General features: G+C 37.0%; 1 protein-coding gene across 2 annotated transcripts in view; it reads right to left on the bottom strand.

The window, feature by feature from the left end:
- The window catches only part of NRG2 (neuregulin 2), a 675,057-nt gene that overhangs the window by 228,113 nt on the left and 424,476 nt on the right, over window positions 1–22,468 (bottom strand). Inside the window, exons 4-5 of one of the 2 annotated variants that reach the window (XM_044069465.1) lie at window positions 14,568–14,688; window positions 5,429–5,505 (exon numbers count right to left, since the gene is read on the bottom strand). In XM_044069465.1, coding sequence (XP_043925400.1) covers window positions 5,429–5,505; window positions 14,568–14,688 — 198 coding nt within the window. Of the gene's footprint in view, window positions 1–5,087; window positions 5,147–5,428; window positions 5,506–14,567; window positions 14,689–22,468 lie in introns of both variants that reach the window. The other variant, XM_044069464.1, reaches the window with a different exon arrangement.

The raw sequence follows: 22,468 nt of genomic DNA, 5'->3' as shown, positions 1-22,468 counted from the left end.
AAAGCCTTTGATTATAGACTGCAGAACTGTATAGATAGTATTTATGGTGTTGTTTCTGATCATAGGACCAGTTGGGGAAACAGGTTTAGAAGATTTCATGTGCATTTGTAATGTTCAGCATAATGTTGTTCTTCTAAATCTGAAGATGTCTGGGTTTGCGTGCCAGCACTGATTCACTGTGTGTGTGGTATATTTTCTTTTTTTCCATGGGTGAATGACCATGATATTTGAGCATATACGTGGGGTAGGGTGGCAAGGGGAAAAATGTTTTCTGGTATATATGATTAGAGTATTTTGGATAAAAGTGGCTTTCTAGTAAAATGTATTTTCTTTCAGTCAATGTACTTTAGATCAAACAATGCAAAACCATACATCTCTCTCTCTCTATCTATATATATATATATATATATATATATATATCACACACACACACACACACACACACACACACACACACACACACACACACACACACACACACACACACACACACACACACACACACAGCAATGTACTTACAAGCAAATGTGAGCATGTAAGTGACAATCATTTTCTGACATATTGTACATGTTAGAGCCCTGCTTTCACTAACAATTCTTGAAGTGATCACAAATTGTAGAGCAGTATACAGGTTATTATCTGAGGCCTTGCATAACTTGCACAGCAATAACCAAATGATATACAATATCAACATTATCTCTCATAACATATTGCAACATATTTTCCTATACAGAAGAAGCATTCCTTTGATTATTAACAGTTATACAGATTTTGATTGATTATGCTTGATTTTCATTAAAATACAACATCTGAAATAGATAAGCATAAGAGTGCTGGAACTATTAAATTAATTTTTAAGCCATTTGTTTAAGTCTCATCATAACGGTTCTCTTCTCTTTTAGGAATGGGCTACTGCTTAAAGCATATCCAAAGCCACATAATTTTTGTTGAGAGCCACACCCTCTGTATCTTTTAGTGTTGGATTTCTGCCCCCCATGCTCCTAATTTTTGTAATTACAACCAAGGTCATACCAACTTCAGTGTTAATTCATGTGATGATCACAGGAGTGAATTTCAACTTGTTTGAACTTGAACACACAAGAGCTACATCATGTATTAGAATTTCCTAGACCATACGTGCTGTGTTAAATATTAGCTTACAGAAGCTTTCATTCTTCTAGTATTCCTGAAGCAGAATGTTGTTTGGAGTTTGAGTATGCTCTATTATGTGTGGTTGTTCTTTGCAAAAGAGGGGGGACAAGTGCATATTGTTAGCATCTGAAAATGCTAAAACTTTTTTAGAAAGATTTTAATGAGTAGAAGCTTAATGGTGTTCAGTTTGACAAATAAAGAAAGGAGTACTTACTAACTGCCTCATCAAAATTTTATTTTATATTCTGCTGGTGGAAGTACGCTTAAAAAATATAGCACAACTAGTAAGTGATTGCCTTTACCTGAATCTCTAATGATCACAGGTAAGCATCTGATGTAGATAAACTAAATATGTTACTGTAAATAAGTATGCATATGCTATAAGATAATGTGCAAATGAGAAATCTTATAAGAAAGATCACAACACCATCCTCTTTATTCTTTTCCTTTCCTATCCACATTAGAGGAAAATATTCAACAAATTTACAGAATAGATGTTTGAAAAAAATACATGCCTTCAGTACCTTCTGCATATATGCCACCTATTCTCTTAAATGTAACATTGATGAATTTTAAAAGGGGGGTCTGAATATCATTCTTTGTAAGCTACTACAATTAACTGAATTACTTTCCAAAGCATTTAGTCTGAAAATGAGGTGACTGACTGAAAGAGGGAGCTTGAACTGTTACATTACGGCAATCCACAAAGATCAAAACATCTCACTGACTGCAGTCATCAGCCACATTATCAGCATTTGTCTGGAACATAAATATTCAATAAAGTTTATTCAGAAATGTGATGGTAATGGGCAGAATGGATTGCTTGATGAAGACTGAAAAACAAAGTTCTGCCTAGCACAGTTCACCTTTCATCTCAGAAAGGCAGGTGTAAAAGAAATTAAGTAAATGCTATGAAAAATAATAATCATTTTAAATGCAGAATAATTTAGAATTCCTTAAAAAGGGCAACAGTTATCATTTTAAGCACAAGTAATGTGAGATCCTCATGATTAGTTGAATCCACTTTGAAGGGAATTTGACCAAAACAATTATGTTCGCTCCATTTTTGGTGACAGTAGAGTTTTCCCATTTCTTCATATTGTGCTACCTCAGATTAAGTATATATATATATATATATATATATATATATATATATATATATATATATATATATATATAGGTTTAGGAGTTGTGAGGGGTGTCCTCCTACATGAGTGTGTGTGGGGGGGGGGGTGCATAAGGCTCAAAGAAAATACTACCTCCATAATATTTCACTGGCAATGTCTTTGATATTTTGACAAAACTGTTTCAGTCAAATTCACTTTCTCTCAAAGTGAATTCAACTGACTGATGTGTATCCAATAATGTTTGGTATATATTTTTTTCTGTAATTCCAACATGGAACAATAAAAATGAATAAACATTGACTTAAAGGATAAACCCATTTCTGCAAAACTAGACTAAATTAAATTCATGTGAAGATATTAAATTATATCAACATCTACATCATCTATATCTATCTATATATCTGTCTATAGCTACCTATATATCTATATCTATCTATCTATATATATATGTGTGTATATATATATATATATATATATATATATATATATATATATATATATGTATTCATAGTGGGGTTTATTATGTTTTCAGAGTGAAATGACATATATATATATATATATATATATATATATATATATATATATATATATATGTGTGTATGTGTGTGTGTGTGTGTGTGTATATGCAACATAGTATGGAAATAAGCAAATAAAACAAAAGAAATAATATAATCTGACAGATTCTATCACACTTTTAACCTGGCAAGAATATTCGCATATTTTACAACACAGAAGCCTGCAATGTGATTTTCCAGTAAGAAGATAAGTACTTCAAGGAAACAGAAATTATCAATGATTAGTATATCATTATCAATGCCCATAAATATAATAATTTGCAGGTTTTCTTGAATGTAACTTTTTGTAACATTTTTCACAGTACGCAAGAAGTAAGTTGCAGTTACACAGAAAACATCTTCACAGACAAAAAAGATATGAAATACTGAACACATACAAGACAATGAACAGAATACATTTGCAATATGTTCACAGATGTGAAGATATGAGATTAACTTCCTGCATTTTTATTTAGTGTATTTGGATCGTCAGTAAAAGTATGTCCATTATCTTGGTAACACAATAAAAATATGGACTATAAACACTTAAAGTATTAATTTCTTTAACTGATGATTACTTTGCATTCTTAATATGACCATATGCAATATGTTCACAAATGTGAAGATATGATATGTTTCTGCATTTTGGTTCATTATATTTGGATCACAAGTAAAAGTATGACCATCATGTGGGTGGTATAATACAGCTTATTAATTTGTTTACCTGCTTATTATTTTTCATTGTTAATATGATCGTAAGCAGACTTCTTACACACTGCACTGCTAATCTGAAATTATGCTGGGCTTTATGCCAAGGAGATAGTTTGCATGATTCTTGGACTTCTTATTCTTTCCGCTAACACTGACTGTGTTGACAGTCTAAGCGGAATAATTTTAGTACATGTCGCACTCATAATCACTGATTGATAGTGTTTTGCACATCAGTTTCAGAAAGTTGTATACTGATGCTCTAATAAAATCCTGATACTGATTTAAATAAGTCTACTCTAGCTTTTTACCACATGCATAAATAAGCATATTGAATTGACTTCTTGGCACTGTGGCAATGCATTCACCATGCCTACAAGCATCTTCATTACACTGTATTCTTCTGCTTACACTTAGACAGAGAACAAATCATGCTTCATTGACTAAACTTTTGAAACATGCAAAGTTAGTCATAAGAGGCAAATCACAAATGCATAACTGCCTGTATGTATGTCTTTCTGTGTTTATCAAAGTAAATTTTAGTATAACATGATACCTGATTAATAAGAAAATTAATGATTAGGCCATAAGATTATTACAATTCTTTTGAATTCTGGCAGTTCTCATTATCAGTATATTGTTTTAGTGTGGTCTTGAGGGTATAATTAAATTAGATTTAAAATTCCTGATGTACTGTGTAAATCAGGTCTACTTCTCAGATGCCTTTCTATCCCTAGTACTATAATAAGTATACTGAAGTTTAAAACATGTTTAAGTTAAATGGCTACAACTTTTTTGAAATATAGACTTTGTTTCACTTCTTCTATTGGCATTGCATATACTGAATTTGGAATTATATTTACAGCAATATATCTGAGACCATGCAACATGCATATCAGAAAGCATGCTTTCATTTCACAAGCTAAGTTGCCTGTATTAGCATTCTGAACCAAAAGGATAAATATACCAAGATATTATTTTTCCTAGCAGTTTTTTTAGGGAGAGGAAGTACATGTTGAGGGATATAAGACATATATAAACAGTGTTCCATCTGACTTCTGAAAACCTATCATAGTCATTTAAATTTGACTTGCAAATTATCAAATTTCCTATGAAATGCAATATACTTCACATTTAGCTTCATGTTGTACTAATATGCTGCCGGCATGTTATAGTTTTTATCAGTCCTATTTCTAATCACTGTTTAATTTATGGTGTAGTTTTCTGGACCATTCTTTGCTATGGTAAAAATGAATGCTCCAAAACCCTAAACAAGTTAGAGAATAACAGACCAGTGCATGCATTTTGAGCACAGTTTCACTATTTCTAATTATGTGGCATTTGCTTATTACATGCATTAATCTCCTCTGGATGACTACTTTAACATCTTGTGTAAATGGAATGTTTGAAACATGGACTAGTATAGAAGTTCAACGTATGTTGTGGTTGTTCAACAGAAAAAAAAACACTGCAGCATGCTTGCAGATTGGAAAACCATGCTAATTACAGTAAACAAGAGAAAAGACAGGAGAAGAAGGTAACATACTGGTGAAGTGGGCGATTGTGTAGGTTTGACAGCGCTCACCAGTGAATTCGATTGGACACCTAACAAAAGAAACAAAACCACAGAGATAGAAACAGTAGCAGAAACATCCAAACATAGAAGACAGTCATCCTGGAAAGACATCTTTCTTCATGTGATGGATGATATTAGAATATGCTTGCAACACTTTTTTGGAACTATATCAGAAAGCTCTTTCTTAACTCCTCCAAGAAAAAAAAAAAAACAATCATTTGCTTAAATTAAATAAATTGATAAATCAGACTAACTTCTCTTGCATGACAAGGACATCCTATGAAATGCACTTTATTTTCTTTCAAACATACTTTGAGTAGGACCAGGCAAGTACAATTTCAAGGGCTCTTTCTCCAAACATCTTTGTCCGAAGAATCCAGTTGGACATCTGGAGGAGGAAAAGGGGACAAATCACAGAACAAATATAGGTAACAATGGGATGAAGTTGCAATTAGCATATGCCATGAATGGAACTTATTTAAACTTATGAACTGATGCATCCCTATATGAGAGTCTGCAGCTAGTGCCATTTAACCTTGATATATCAATATGCATTACATTTCTATTGAATTAATACAAATATTATTGGAAAATTAATTTATTGTACAACTAAAAATGTGTATAAACTCATATTGGCTTGTCAATTACATATACATGATCAAATGTCAAAACTAATCAATAATGTCATTGTGTATGATGATGGAATTATATATGCAAGAAATGTATGCATCTCTCAGGGAAATAGAATTATATAAAGCTGGAAAGATATTTACAATGGGTTGAAAAAAGAAACTGGTAGTTAGTATGGCAGGCAGTAATAAATATCTTGTATTTAGTACAGTCATGGGGAAAAAGGAGCATATTGGTCACAAATGAAGAAAAATGTGGATAAGATGGCAACAATATGAAAGAAGGAAGGAAAGAAAGAAAAAAATATGTGATTTTGTATTAGATGAATCATAAGTCAAGATGGAAAGCAATGTAAGAAGTAATGATAATGAAATAGTAGTGTTATCAGGCTGTCCAGGTGCCAGGAAAAATCTTCCTGGCGTACCAAACCCAGCACTCTGGCTATCATTGTATAAAAACAAATACAAGATGCAGGAAATTCACAAGAGAAAAGCACTCATGCTAGATTCATTACACATAAAAAGGAAAATATGAAGCTCTTCAAAGGATGTGAGAGACTGGAATAGGAAAGAAAGGAAGATGTACCCAAGCCAAAAAAAAAAACCCTGCAAGAGTGTTATATGTTCTAGGTAATGAAACCTGCAAAAAAGTAAGAGCTCAATTTTAACAGGTGTGTAGGATCTTACTGGGTAAGCAATCCATCTGGCCACTGGAGTGGCATTATTTGTTCCCTCTGTCAATACAAGAGAAAAAGTACACCAATGGGTGAACTCTACAGATCTCCATCTGCATACCACTGTATGTCTGAAACAGCAGTAGGCAGCTGCTTAGCTTCATATGTAGTGATGGACTATTACATAGCCAGGGAATTTTATGAGACATATGTACATCATGTCAAGTGGTTCTTTTACTTTTGTAGTCTACATTTAGATCACTTGAATGTGGGTTAGTAGTAGTACTGAGTTTGGTGATGTAATGACTGGACATGATAGGGCTATTTGTAACTCAGAAAGGGATTGTTCCATGCAGCACTCAATATAAGAGTTGCTCACAGTAACTTAAAGAGACTATACCCAACATTTCTTTGGTAGGAATAGTTGGTGTATTTCAAGTTGAACAATATGCTTAGAAAGGTACATAAAATAGTGCATTACACTGTTACAGAGGAAGCTGTTTTGCAAAATGATAAAAAAACACACAAATGCAAAGCTGCATGGCATGTGAATAATTGGTGGCATGTGCAGATGCAAAATATGAGCTATACACTAAGTACAATTTACTTGCCCTGAAGGATGTATTGAAATCACTATGTTCTGGTAGGTCCTATATGTATATGCAGTGTTCTGGCCTCTAATGACTGCAATTCATTCTTTAAACATTTTGTTACTTTATATTTCCAATAATATTTTGTAATTTAGTTTAGGCAAATGGACTCAGTCTTAGAACAAGAACAATATTAATTTATTCAGGCAACCATTAAAAATACACATTTGGTCCTTACTTGCCCACATCCATTTTATTCTACCAAACACAATGTTTCTTAAAGTAGATATAAGTAAGAAAAACAACACTAGCTGCAGATATCGTTAATGAGATGAAACAACAATAAGAACATACAACTCCTAAAGTCCTACTTATATCATAATTCTGTTACATGATTTGCCTGGCTGTTTCAGGCCAGCTGATGTATATATAATTCAAATGCATAGAAAACACAATCTACACCATCTTAATGTAATGATAAGATGATTTCAAGCAAACAAATACATTTATTCAACATTTTCAAGTATGTACATACATGCAATGTGCACACTCACACACGCGCGCACACACACACACACACACACACACACACACACAAACACAGACACACACATGCACACACGCACCCACACACACACACATACATACACACACACACACACACACACACACACACACACACACACACACACACACACACACACACACACACACACACACACACACACACACACACACACACACACACACACACACACACACACACACACACACACACACACAAAATCATATTCTTTCTCTGTCTTTCCATAATATTTTGTGTTTTCTATGCATTGCTTTTGATATGGATTTTATAAATTAGCCCAAAAAATAATATTACCATTAAAGTCTGAAGCAATAATAGACAATGCTGAAAAAATGTAGCAAATCAGACACAATTATTAGAAATGTGAGCAATAATTGTGAGAATTAACATACAGAAATGAGCATGAAACATGCAGCAAAATATGCATGAATATGGAAACTAAGTTAAAAAAAAAATCATGCAGTAGATCATAAGTCATGTAAAAACTGTGGCTTTATGACACATGCAAAATTCTTTCCAATTAGTCCAGTGATTCATACAGTCTAAGGTGAACGTAATGCAAATTAAATAAATAATAAGGCAAGTTTGCATAATTTAAACATTATGCATTTATGACAGTGGCACATCTAGATGCATGAAATAAATTGTTTCACTGCATATGCAGCAATACATACCAAGCCACTTTTAAGGTTAACATGACCAGAAGTCACACATTAATATTAAAAGTTAATATAATTCCCATACACAAAATATCAAACCATTTCTAAACAAGGTCCTTAGCCTTTGGACAAGCACCATTAACATTGCCATTATATTTTATGTGCCTTATCCATGCCATGGTATATTAATGCATGCATTAACTACATGCAGTTTAATGTGGCATTTACTCATTTCAGGAAATATTCTGTGAGTTGAGCAACTCAACAGCTTAGTGTATCTGTAAATTACGTATTTTTCTCTGTAATAATGTAGATTAAATACATACACCCACTGGTATGTAAATCAAAAGATGACCGTGCTCATTGTGTTTTACACTTTAGAAACACTTCTGTAGCTCATTTCAGTTGGTTTACCAGGTTTAAATGATGAACAGTGCTAACATTTTGCTGCAACAATATATGGTACTGCAGCTAAGAAATCTAATAAGTAATCTGTTTTTCTCTAGACCAATGAGCAAATGGAACTGACAAGTTAACGTAATATAATACTTGTAATTAGGATGGGAATTATAGATATTTTTAACAACGCATCTGAAACATACAGTGTTTTACTTTTACATAAATAATGAAGAAGGATAAATAAGCATGCTGAGGATTGTGTGACGGATATATACTGCTGTATTTTGAAAGAATTTGTTCTGTCATTATCCCCAAACCAGACCCAGACATTCATGCACTGTAGCCCAGTGTGCTCTGAAAGACCTCAGAAAAAAAAAGTGATACTGATGTGATTGCATTATAATTACAAGCCTTACTTACTAGACATATACATTTACTGCTTTATGTGACAGGCATAGTAAAAACAATAACTTGTACAAATGTGTAACAAAAGGATTTTAAGCAGCTGAGTTTATGCATAATATATAATACTGCAGTCTTATTAAAAAAATACTGCATTCTTATTAGAAAGAATGTTTGCTCCATTAACATTTAGCACTAACCTTGCCTTAGTGAGAATTATGCCCTGACATTATTAAGCCACAGGAACTAGAAATTCCTACATATCATATAAAGCAGGCATTAGATCCACGTGAGCAAGTAATGAATCATTGCTACCATTTCTGATGTTAAACTCTGTTATTTAAAATGCCCAAGGCTTTAAGGTAACAGTGATAGGAAACATGAAATTTCAAGTTTCTGCTGACTTTCTACACATTTCACATGACTTCAGTATGGCTGACGTAGTCAGTCTGTTTTGGATGACTGCTCTGCTGAAACCTCACCTGACTAATATAGCCTCTGATCTTATCAAGTATTGTGTAAACTGTACTTCTTAAGGGCTTTTGTACCCACTAACTGTGTATCACAGGACTAAAACTGAAACCAAATGAATGTGAGTAAAGTCAGCTGGGGTTTCTTGTTGCCAAATGTGTGACAGCCCAGAAAACAGCCTAAAGATACGGGAAAATAATTCAGCACTGCAGCAGGAATAACTGTAAGGAATTTAACAATATTCAAAGTTCATTCATATTTAATAAGTGCAACATTGTAACACAGTCTGGAATTGTACATAACTAATAGTTCAAAGGGAAAAATGAAAGGGCACATCATCTACTCCAAGATCCACAGGAAAAAAATATGTTGGGTAAACAAAGTATTCAGACAATTTAGACAAATGTAACCATAGCTGACTGTAAGGTTTTGCAGTGTAATCATATTTTATTTGAAATACATTGTTTTAATTATCACATTTATGCACATTGTGCAAATGATTACTGCTAAACAGAGATTCCTTAAAGAAAACTAAAATTATTGGCATCACTACTTAAAGACACACGCAGGATTAAAGGTGAGTTGCTACCATTCATAAATACTAATAGATGTCCTCAGTGTGTAGTAGTTTGCACACATATGGCACAAAATTAGTTTTACTTATCTCTGTATCTTAGACTTGAGGATGTGTATTACATGTGAAAGCATATACATTTTGTTGTTTTATTTAAGTAAAGCTTATATTGCTGAAATAAATGTCAGTGTTTTTGAATTCTTGAGTCCTGTTTACACTGCTATATGTGCACTTATCTTAAATCAAATTATGCCATCAGTTATCTATAAATAGGACTTCATGAATTTCCATTTCACCTTTAACTAAGCTTTTCTTTCTTTGGTTCATCTGGCTACTTTGGTGCCAGAGTAGAAAAAATGATTTAACATATAATGTATTTTTTTCTCTTATTTCAGAATGTTGGCAGATCTGTAAAGCAATTTTGACCTCTGTTTAATCTTTTGCATGCATGTGTCCTGTGGCATGAGAATATGTAACCATTTCTCTGGAAACAATAAGAAGATGAAAAGAAGAGAAATGCACAAAAAAATCTAATTGAAATATAAACTAACTGCTAGGTCTTCCTGTTTCAGGAAAATTCTAATTTCTTATAATTAAATCATTCAAGCATTTGGATTTAGGAAGAAAAGCGCTATAAAAATTAATTTAAATTGTTCTTTTAACAGTTTACTATGCCTTATACGAATGGCAGTAAGTCGAATGGCCGATGCCCAAAATCACTGTTTCCAAGGGACAGAAAAGCAAACCAAACGTGGTCGATCATGGGTAGTCGAGTGTCATAGTGCACTCGACCTTTCGGTAAGCAATGTGCCGAGACTGTGGAGGGAGGTTGTGCTTCAGAGAGGAACAGGGGAGTAGCCCATATCCTCACTGTAGTATGATCCCGGAGTTGGTATATTTAATGTGCGGGGGTGTGAGGGGTGACGGCATAGCCCCCCTGCTAAATAGTACAGGTAAGCTGAGTACATCGTGGAAGACAGGAATGTTGAAAATATCTAATACACATTTTTGTGTTTCCCATTTTTGACATTCTGGTCTTCCACTGTTGTAAATTTCAGCGTTATATTTTGGTGTTGTCACTGTTTGACCTGACCCCTTTCGAACATATCATAGTAAATCACTTTTAACATGTATCAGGGCAGACCTCCAAAAGCAGTCGGTATGTAGATAGCTGTGATCCTGTTTACTGTTAGTCTTTTTTCTACCGAGTAAAAATAAAAGTACTACTATAATCCAATGTAAAGCATTTTCTTTACTCTGGGACAGAACATTATGCAATCTGCTTATCCTTCATTTAGCATGGGATGGACCAATAGCTTTGTAGCTAAGTACTAAGCTAGTTGCCATTGCAGGCCATTTTAAATCTAGACAATTTCCATCAAAGTTGAGACTCAAACCCTGTACCTTGTGTCTGTGAGATAAATTTTGAGCATACTACCAGTGAGATATTCATTTTTATAATTCATATATGGCTAACTCAAAAGTGGCAGTTTAATGGTATATTTTGGTGTCTAGACATATTTAAAGAAGCATCAGGAATACAGTGCCAGGAAGAAAGCTGTGGGGAGGTGTAGTGTGCCTGCATATGAACGTGTGTGTGTGTGTGTGTGTGTGTGTGTGTGTGTGTGTGTGTGTGTGTGTGTGTGTGTGTGTGTGTGTGTGTAATAATAATGTATTTAAAAAGGTGTTTCCCAGGATAAGGGGCAAGGAAGGGTGTTGCAGTTTAAAAAGAAAGTAATGAGAAAGAGGCGTGGGGTGCTAGACCAAATACTCAGCTCATTAATTAATCATTAATTAATTACTATGCAGTTCTTGTGTGGGTTCAAATGTTAAAGGGCTACACCCAGGGCAGCATTGAATTTCCCCTTTATGATCTTGGGGCTGTATTGCATTTGGTGACTTGTTTAGTACATCAAATCTGTGCACACTTTCCTTTATCTTATCAAATTGAGTACCGGTGGTTTTACTCAAGAGACTACCCTTCTGGTAGCCGTTAGACCTACTTGGGGAAGTAGATTTAATCCAAGGACTATAAATGTTGTCCTTCACAAACCTAGGTGGTACAGTGGTTAACAGTGATGGGACTCAAAGCCCCTCCTGTGTCAGTCTGGTCTTCAACTTATGTGTGGCAAGTGGTCCATAAGCCATACTAAGTTTCACAGCAGCAGATCTCAAGCTCTCATCAATGCCAATTATCCATTACATCTGATGGCAAGTGATAAGCCATCTATCGCAGCCACCTCAATTCTGTTGGCAGACATGGCAATGTCAAAGCACAGAGAGAACACAGGGAGGCTAGTAACAAAAATCCCATCACCGTAGATGGAAAAAGGTCCCACCCTGCTTAGGAGTAGCATCAGACTCCTGTGATGAACATGTTAACAGCTCCCACCATCCATAAGGCTGAGTAGGCAAGAGAGAACAGACAAAGATTGCGATAACTTTTTTTCTTTATCATACGCACACACTGCATGTGTACCTAAGGGCAATTTAAATTCATCAATCTATCTACCATGCATCTTTTGAGGGTGTAAGGAAAACAACATAAACTCAGAAAGGACGTGCATACTCTGCACAGAAGACATACAATCTAAGAATCCAGCAGGAGAACCTTTTGCTGTCAGGTGACAGGGTTACTCACTGTCCTACAGTGTCACCTGGATATGGAAAGTTATAATTTTCTACTACTTATTCTCACAACAGTATATACAGAAAGAACCTATAAGTAATGTATGTTGCTGCTTTTAGAATTGCTTTATACATTACAAATAATTATCAATTGTTTTTTAACTATTTTCCGGTGGTAGAATGTTAGCTAAATATTTCAAATATATCATTGCATTTTTGTGAATTACAAAATTTCCAGTAGTAGCGTAGAACAGATCAGATTAAAACAATTTTTAAATTGTTTCTTTCATATCACATTTATGAAAAATAATGATGGATGAGTAAATGGAAACTTAAGTATTCGGCATAAGACTGAATACAATTTGAGTGGTGGTCTACATTTTACAGCATACCTTGGCCGTGATTCTTAGTATACTATATGACAGTTTATGGATTATACAGATCTGTGAGTAAAGCCGTTGTAAGAGCAGCATTGTTGTAAGGTTTATTTATTTTCTTTTAGGTTATAATGTTTTTCTGATCCACCAATGATATTCAGTACACTCATTTGCACTGCCTTTATAGACTTTTTTGCTTTTGCCACACACATTTTTATATACAAACAGGAAACACAGTTCTGCCCTTATGTGCAAGGCATTCTGCTTTTTTTTTTTTTTCTTCGAGTTGTTGGCTCTGTTGTATACCAGCTCAGATACAACACTAGCACTGCTTAAAGGAGAAGTCCTTACTGGGCAAAGGCAAGCCTCAACAGACAGTTATACATTCAAATGGAATAAGGGCTGTGCACAATGTCTCAAAATATTTTATTTCCTTAGCTTATGTCATCCCTGCTTTTGGTTTCATGTGTGGTAAATATATTTCTAACTGTAAACTAAGGAATAAAAACTCAATTTAGCCTCCTAAAAGGATCCCTACTCTCCTTTGTGGATGTCGTATCTGTAAAAAGTAGTTGGTACATTGTATATATCTTAAAGTATATTTTTGCATTATGAGTTTCAAGCTTGCTAACTGCATTTTAGTAGAATTACATTGTAGGATAAATGAAGAGTATGTTTTGGTTTTCTTAAAGTATTTATCTACTTAGAAGTAGATATTCTTCTTCACGTAGCTTTTAATTTTCATTGTACTTTTCTTAACAGACACTGCCCTTCTTAAACAATGTGACTTCCTGATGGAATGCAAAATAATGCAGTAAATTACTACTTGCAAAAAATTAACAAAAGTGACAGCCACATGGGTGATTTTATTCTCTAGCAGTGCTGAAAGTGAGGGACAGAAGAAGGTAAAATAGCTGGAAGGACAAGGTGCATGTTTCTTACAGATGATATGCAGAAATGCTCCTGATTTACATTACTGATCAAACTGACTTTCTGCACCTGAAATTCTCCCATCATCATATGCAGAGATACCCCACGAAAACAAGTAGTGTCAGTCTGTTTTCTCAGCACATAAAATTAAATTTATGCCAGAATAAAACTGCTTGAATTTTTATTCTTATTTTGATATTCATGTCCTTTGCATGTTTCAGTATCAAACATTGAAATATAAATGTACTAGAAGCTTGATTTCTGGACATAGTCATTGCATCAGTTATGATAATAATATTTAAAATAAAATACTTTTTTTAGTTTGACATAATAACAGTTAAATTTAATATAAGATCTGATGTGCCCTTTCATTTTGATTAAGTTCCATTTGGAATAATAAATCAAGGGAAAGGGTCATTGAAAACCAGAAAAAAATGAACAGTGCAAAACAATTAAATAACAATGCAAAAAAGTAATATTATCTAATTAATGTCTAAATAAGGAATGAAACTAAAAGGTACACTCACTTACTTGCAAGACAGTTGATTAATACCATCAATATAGTAGCATACACCTCCATTAACACAATATGATCTAGCTGTCTCGTTGCATCTTCTGGCATGGCCTGACCAAGGAGAGAGTGTAGTGGTTACTGAAAAATAAAAGCAAATATACATATCAATTTATTGAAATATATATGCAGATATGCAACAATATGGTTCATAAGTTTAAGTTTTTATTTAATATTATTTAAGATAAATTAAAATATGTAGTGATCCCCATTCATAACTCTGTGGTAATTGCATTATATATTATTACTTATACATTTTAATATTTTTTCCACAGAGTACTTGAACTGAGGATGACCTTTCTTTCCCTTTCACATCATGTCTCCACTAATCTCTTCTTAATGTCATAGACTATTTCAAAGCAGTGGTATTCAGTGTTCAATCCTCTAGGCTGATGTCAACAGCCCCTTAGCTAGGCTGATAATGATACAGTGCTGTGGAAGGAGAGCAATTTTTGCTACAGTTTGGAGTTTACTGAATGGGTGCATTACCCCATACTCTCTTGTGCATGTGCTAAACATAGTCAAGGGTAGTTTCATAGGGATAACAAACCCCACTCCAGATCATGATGCTCAAGAAGAGAAGGGGAATGAAGGGGGGAACCATTATGCAACACTGAGTCACATCAACATCTATTGTTAGAGTATGTTTTTACAGTCTTCTATTTTATTTATATGGATCGCTTATGCAGTAGTCCTTACCTATGAGAAAATTCCCACAGCTTAGTAAATTAGGGAAGTGGATAAATATGTGTGTGGTTGCAGTACAATATGCTCTACAGGATGGAATTGTGAAAACAGTCCTGGCCTAGAGGAAACATCTAGCCTACACTGCTTATAAAAGGTGTGGACTGTTGAACAGGTAGCTGCCTCAAGAATAGCCTGTATGTTCACTCCCCTCATAGAAGCTACAGTCACTTCTGTATCCATAGTGTTGTTTGGTCCCATTGCCCCTTTCAGCTTCTCTCTATAATAAGAGTAACAGAACAAAATGCAGTGTGTCAGTTAACTAAGAAACTGTTTTCTCCATCTTGGTTGCAAAGCACACAAGGAAATTATTTAAGAAACTGTATTATTAGAAGCTTGATTATGTAAATACCGTATCAGCTATTTCTGTTTTCCATGTTCTCCATGTTAGATGTTTGAGGGTATTGAGGTAGCAGACTTAAAATGGATCTGTGTCAGCTTTTCCATATCATAGTTCAAATCCTACTGAAAAAAATATTTTTTTCTCAGTGGTTCCAGGTGAAGTACTTCCTTTGAAAAGTATTCAATATGCTACAGGGACACTGGGAAGACACACATGTTGAAATGTCGGAGAGATGTACTTTCAGATAGGTATATGTCAGGCCAGAATTGAACAGCTCACTTAAGTTTCACAGAACCATGAACACCAGTGCTGTCCTAGGGTCATGATCTTTCTTATGGCAACAACTAGAACACCTCTTTTGTTCAGCTATGTAGGCTTTCCTTGTACAGGTGTTCTAGTCTTCTTAAGTATGGTCAGCACTTTCTAAAGGAATTGGGGCCTAAAGGGCAAGACAATTAAATCATCTGGGCAGTGTGCTTCAGCATCTTTAGGTTTGCAGTTTATCAAGGCCTTTTTTGTCCTGAGACAGGAGATTGATTTATAGAGGCAGCATGCTTCCTTCATTGAATTGTAATCTAAACCCCTTGCACTTTGCTGTTTACTGCATATGCCGCCAAGCTTGATCTGAAGCATGTTTATTGGCATCTAATTGTGGGATTCTTGTCTGAAAAGCACTTCTTGTCTAAGCCTGACATGAGTGGACCAATACTTTAATTCTTTGGAGACAAAGGGCAGCATACAGATAATCTCCTTCAGGAACTGTGAATCTTAGATCAAGTAATTTTCAGGTGCCACTGGAGTTTTATCACTCGCAGACTGGCCAAAGCCAGCATCAGAGCTGAGGATACCATAAACTTTACTGGCCTAAGGAGTTTCCAAGTTGTAACCCTTTCTTCTGTAATTATCTAATGGAAGTATTGATCTAAAGATTGCAACATTTTCTGGTAGAGAATATGTTATTTCATTGCAGGAATCCACTTTGGACTCAAAGAATACAACTCTTCTGGAAGGGATAAGGTTTGAATAGGGGTGGCTATGGATATCACAGATTTTAGAAGAAGTTCATAACGTAGAACAGCACTCATCACCACCTCTTGGAAAAATGCTTGGATGAGGCAGTCATATAGGTATGGGTATGGGTAAATGTGAATATCTCTAGTTCTACAGAAAGCAAATATTTGAGCAAGGCAGTTTGTAAAATCCATTGGTACCATTGCTAAGCCACAGGGCAAGGAGGTAAACTGATAGTGAGAGCTCCACCTCTGCCTCAAATCTATGGAAGCACCTGTGCTTCTTGTGAATGTATACACACAGGTAGACATCCCTTAGATCCAGGTTAACCTTCCAAGCTTGAGAGACGAGGGGAGGTTAGATGGGTCATAATGCCCAAACTAACATATATAACATCCTCATAATAACCTTTTCAAAATTCCTAGCTAACGCACTTCCTCCTTATAAACACCCATGATGCATAGGTACACAATTGGGTTGGACTGCAAAGCTAGGCTTATAAATGCCCTGGTGGTCATTAGCTTATTATATAACTATGAACTAAGAACCTATGTCAGTATTTTGAATTTTGGAAATGTGAGACAGGTATTTAGCCTTGACAGATCCAGGATGAACCTCCATAAACCTTCCCTTCAGGGTTGCTGAAGAATCTTTAATACCTCCCTAATCCCAGCCCTGCAGTACTAGAGTTTGCAGTACTGGGATACTGAGAGCATTCAGAACTGGGACCATGTAGTACAGGAATACTGGGAACATGCAGTAGCGGGAGCACAAAGTAATGGGATACTGGGAGCATGCAGGAGTGGGAGTATGCAGTACTGGGATACTCGGAGCATGCAGTACTGGGAGCATGAAGTACTGGAAGACTGGGAGCATGCAGTACTGGAAGTTTTCAGTACTGGGACACTAGGAGCATGCAGTACTGGAAATATGCAATACTGGGATACTGGGAGCATGCAGTACTGAGATACTGGAAGACGGCATTACTGGGAGCATGCAGTACTGGGATAATGGGAGCATGCAATACTGGGATATTGGGAGCACACAGTATTGGGAATTTGCAGTAATGTGATACTGGGAGCACGCAGTACTGGGAATATGAAGAACTGGGATAATGGGAGTACACTGTGCTGGGAACATATAGTTTTGGAGCACACAGTACTGGGATACTAGGAGCATGCAATACTGGGAGCATGCAGTACTCGGAGCATGCAGTACATGGATACTGCGAGCATACATTACTGGGATACTGAGGACATACAGTACTGGGAATTTGCAATATTGGGACACTGGGAGCATGTAGTACTGGGATACTGGGAGCACAGAGTACTGTGAGTACACAGTCCTGGAATACTGGGAGCATGCAGTACTGGGAGCACACATTACTGGGAATTTGCAGTACTGGGATAGTGGGAGCATGCAGTACTGGGAGCACACATTACTGGGAATTTGTAGTACTGGGATATTGGGAGCATGCAGTTCTGGGAGTAAGAAATACTGGGATACTGGTAGCATGCAGTACTGGTATGCTAGCAGCATGTAGTAGTGGGATACTGACAGAATGCAGTACTGGGATACTGAGTGCATATAGTACTGGGAGCAAGAAATACTGAGATACTGGTAGCATGCAGTACTGGTATGCTGACAGCATGTAGTAGTGGGATACTGACAGCATGTGGTACTGGGATACTGGGTGCATGTAGTACTGTGAATTTGCAGAACTGGGATATTGTGAGCACACAGTACTGAGAGCATGCAATACTGGGAGCATGAATTACTGGGATACTGGAAGCATGCAGTACTGGGACCACTTACTACTGGGAGGATGCAGTACTGGGAATTTGCAGTACTGGGATACTGGGAGCACAGAGTACTGGGAATTTGCAGAACTGGGATAGTGGGAGCACACAGTAGTGGGAACATGCAGTACTGGGAGCACGCAGTACTGGGATAATGGCAGCACACAGTACTGTGAGCATTTAGTACTGGGAGCATGCATTACAGGGATATCTAGAGCATGCATTACTGGTAGCACACTGTACTAGGACACTGAGAGAATGCAGCTCTTGGGCATGTAGTACTGGGAGGATGCGGTATTGGGAGCATGCAGTACTGGGATACTGGGAGCATGCAGTACAGGTATGTTGGCAGCATGTAGTAGTGGGATACTGACATCATGCAGTACTGGGATACTGGGTGCATGTAGTACTGTGAATTGGCATAACTGGGATAGTGTGAACACACAGTACTGAAAGCATGCAATACTGGGAGCATGAAGTACTGGGATACTGGCAGCATGCAGTAATGGAACCAAGCACTACTGGGAGGATGCAGTACTGGGAATTTGCAGTACTGGGATACTGGGAGCACAGAGTACTGGGAATGTGCAGAACTGGGATAGTGGGAGCACACAATAGTGGGAACATGCAGTACTGGGAGCATGCAGTACTGGGATACTGGCAGCACACAGTACTGTGAGCATTTAGTATCGGGAGCATGCATTACAGGGATATCTTTAGCATGCACTACTGGGAGCACACTGTACTAGGACATTGGAAAAATGTAGCACTTGGGCATGTGGTACTGGGAGGACGCAGTACTGGGAACATGCAGTACTGGGATACTGGGAGCATGCAGTACTGGGAATTTGCAGTACTGGGATACTGGGAACATGCAGTACTAGAAGGATGCAGTAATGGGATACTGATAGCATACATTACTGGAAACACACTGTACTGAGATACTGCAAGCATTCAGTACTGGCAGCATGCAGTACTGGAAGCACATGGTAATGGGAGCATGCAGTACTGGGATTCTAGGAGCACTCAGTATTGGGAGCATGCAATACTGGGATACTGCAGCATGCTGTACTGGGATACTGGGATCATGCTGTACTGAGACAGTGAGAGCATATCTCTCACCCTCTTAGAGCAAGAACTCTAGACAGAGCCATAAATAATGGGGGGGGGGACAAAGGCCCAAAAATAGGGACAATTTTTAAATATTGATCTTACAAACTTAGAAAGTTGATAGAATAACAGGTTTTGCTTTAGCATGAATTTTCTGAAAGATATGAAGTCTGAAACTCAAATGTCGGTCATTATTTTCTGTCTTCAGTCTTTAATGACTTGTTGATAATTTGTCAGAAAACCACAATTTTATGAAAAACAAAAATATGAGACAAAAATCTGGACATTCTGCAAAAATCTGTACAGTTGAGAGGTATGACTGGGAGCAGACAGTATGGGATACTGGGTGCACAAAGTACTGTAAGCATGCACTGCTGAGATACTGGGAGTACGTAGTACTGGCAGCATGCAGTACTGGGATACTGGGAGCACACGGTAGTGTGAGCATGCACTACTACGATACTAGGAGCATGCAGTACTGGGATACTGGGGGCACACAGTAGTGTGAGGATGCACTATTAGAATACTGGGAGCATGCAGTACTAGCATACTGGGACCATGTACTACAGCAGGCACAAATACTAGGATACTTGGAAACATGCAGTACTGGGAACATGCAATAATGGGAGCATGCTCTACTGGGATAGTGTGAGCACACTGCAGTGAGAGCATGTAGTACTGGGATCACACAGTACTGGGATATTAGAAGCATGTAGTACTGGGAATTTGCAGGACTGGGATACTAGGAGCATGTAGTACTGGGGATTTTTAATACTGGAATATTGGGAGCACACAGTACTGGGAATATTCAGTACTGGGGCAAGCAGTACTAGGAACAGGCAGTGTTAGGATGCTGGAAGCATGCAGTAGTGGGAGCAGGCAGGTTTGGGAGCACTCAGTACTAGGAACATGCAGTACAGGGAGGACACAGTACTGGGAGCATGCAGTACTAGGATACTGGAAGCATGCAGTAGTGGGAGCAGGCAGGACTGGGAGCACACAGTACTGGGAGCATGCAGTACTGGGAGGACAGAGTACTAGGAGCATGCAGTACTAGGACACTGGAAGCATGCAGTAGTGGGAGCAGGCAGGACTGGGAGCACACAGTACTGGGAACATGCAATACTGGGAGGACAGAGTACTAGGAGCATGCAATACTAGGACACTGGGAGCATGCAGTAGTGGGAGCAGGCAGGACTGGGAGTACACAGTACTGGGAACATACAATAATTGGGAGGACACAGTACTAGGAGCATGTAGTACATGGATACTCGAAGCATGCAGTACTGGGAGCAGGCAGGATTGGGAGCAGGCAGTACTGAGAACATGCAGTACTCTGAGGACACAGTACTGGGAGCATACAGTACTAGGATACTGGAAGCATGCAGTATTAAAAGCAGGCAGGACTGGGAGCACACAGTACTGGGAACATGCAGTACTGGGAGGACTCAGTACTGGGAGTATGCAGTAGTGGGAGGACACAGTGCTGGGAGCATGCAGTACTAGGCTACTGGAAGCATGCAGTATTAGGAGCAGGCGGGACTGGGAGCACACAGTACTGGGAACATGCAGTACTGGGAGGACAGAACACTAGGAGCATGCAGTACTAGGACACTGGAAACATGCCGTAGTGGGAGCAGGCAGGATTGGGAGCACACAGTACTGGGAGCATGCAGTAGTGGCAGGACACTAGGGGAGCAGTACAGGGATACTTGGAGCATGCAGTACACCAGTTTCAGTCACTTCTCAAGATCCATGGAGACCACCACTGGATCTGACAAGGGAATTTTCTAGAGGAATTTATGTGTCTCCTAACCCTGAAGAAGAATGGGTATGGGTAATCATTTCTTTAGAGGTTGATAAGAATGCATCATCTGACTCAATTAAGACTGAAAGAATTTTCACAAGTTCCTTCAGACCCAGAAAATCAAAACATTTTTCAGTATATGAGATCTCTTTGGCTTTCCATTTGAAGTGGTCTTTCATCTTAAGTAAAGTTTTTTTTTTTTTAAATGAGATTTCCTCTGTGGGTAAAGTAGATGTCATAAGTACCTGTGGAATACTCAGGTGGAGAAGTCATTTGGGAAAAATATTCCAGTTCTTCCCCTTCCTTCCCTGAATAAGCATCATAAGACATTTATAGAACTATTAATGCTTTTACTTAACTGCATAATTACACATGTAAATAACAGAATATCTCTCAATATGTGCAACATAAATACAAATATTAATGATAGGTTTCTTCAAAATCATCAAATGTTTCACTTTATGCCATGAGGTAGCTTGCAAGTCACTTGGTTTTGGAATTTTTTTTTCAAATATCTTTATTATATCATACCATTTTAAACCAAATACGAGTTCACGTGCATTCACAGAAAATAAAACAAGTAATAAGTAATAACAGTTTCTATGATTATTATTGTTGTGCAGTATATGTGTTTTCTTGTTATCACTTTTCATTCAATCCAACATAGTTCCTGCCTTCCCTTAAACTTCACTCATATTGAACACTATTCTGCATGTCTTGGTCTTATAGATTGCATATTTTTCTATGAAATCTGATTGATCCTCCCTATCCTTTAGCTCCTTTACACTATCCAAATGTCCATTCCATTTCACACAGATTTTGATTTCCATTTGGAAGCCATTAGCATTAAACTTCATGATTTTGGAAATATTAAGTACATATTAACATAATGCATAAAGCAAACAAAGAGCAATTCCTTCAGTACAGTGCATAGGAAGTGGACATGGAGAATATACTTTTCAGTTTCATTCGATGGCATATCACACTGGACCTCTCAATCACATGTAAACTTCTCGGTTTTAAAAATATTATTACTTATGAAAATAC

The sequence above is a fragment of the Protopterus annectens genome, chromosome 4.part0, assembly GCF_019279795.1.
Source record: "Protopterus annectens isolate FY-2018-M chromosome 4.part0, PAN1.0, whole genome shotgun sequence".
NCBI classification, from domain to species: domain Eukaryota; kingdom Metazoa; phylum Chordata; order Ceratodontiformes; family Protopteridae; genus Protopterus; species Protopterus annectens.
Note: the sequence above shows the minus strand (reverse complement) of the source record. Positions and strands in the feature narration are given on the sequence as shown.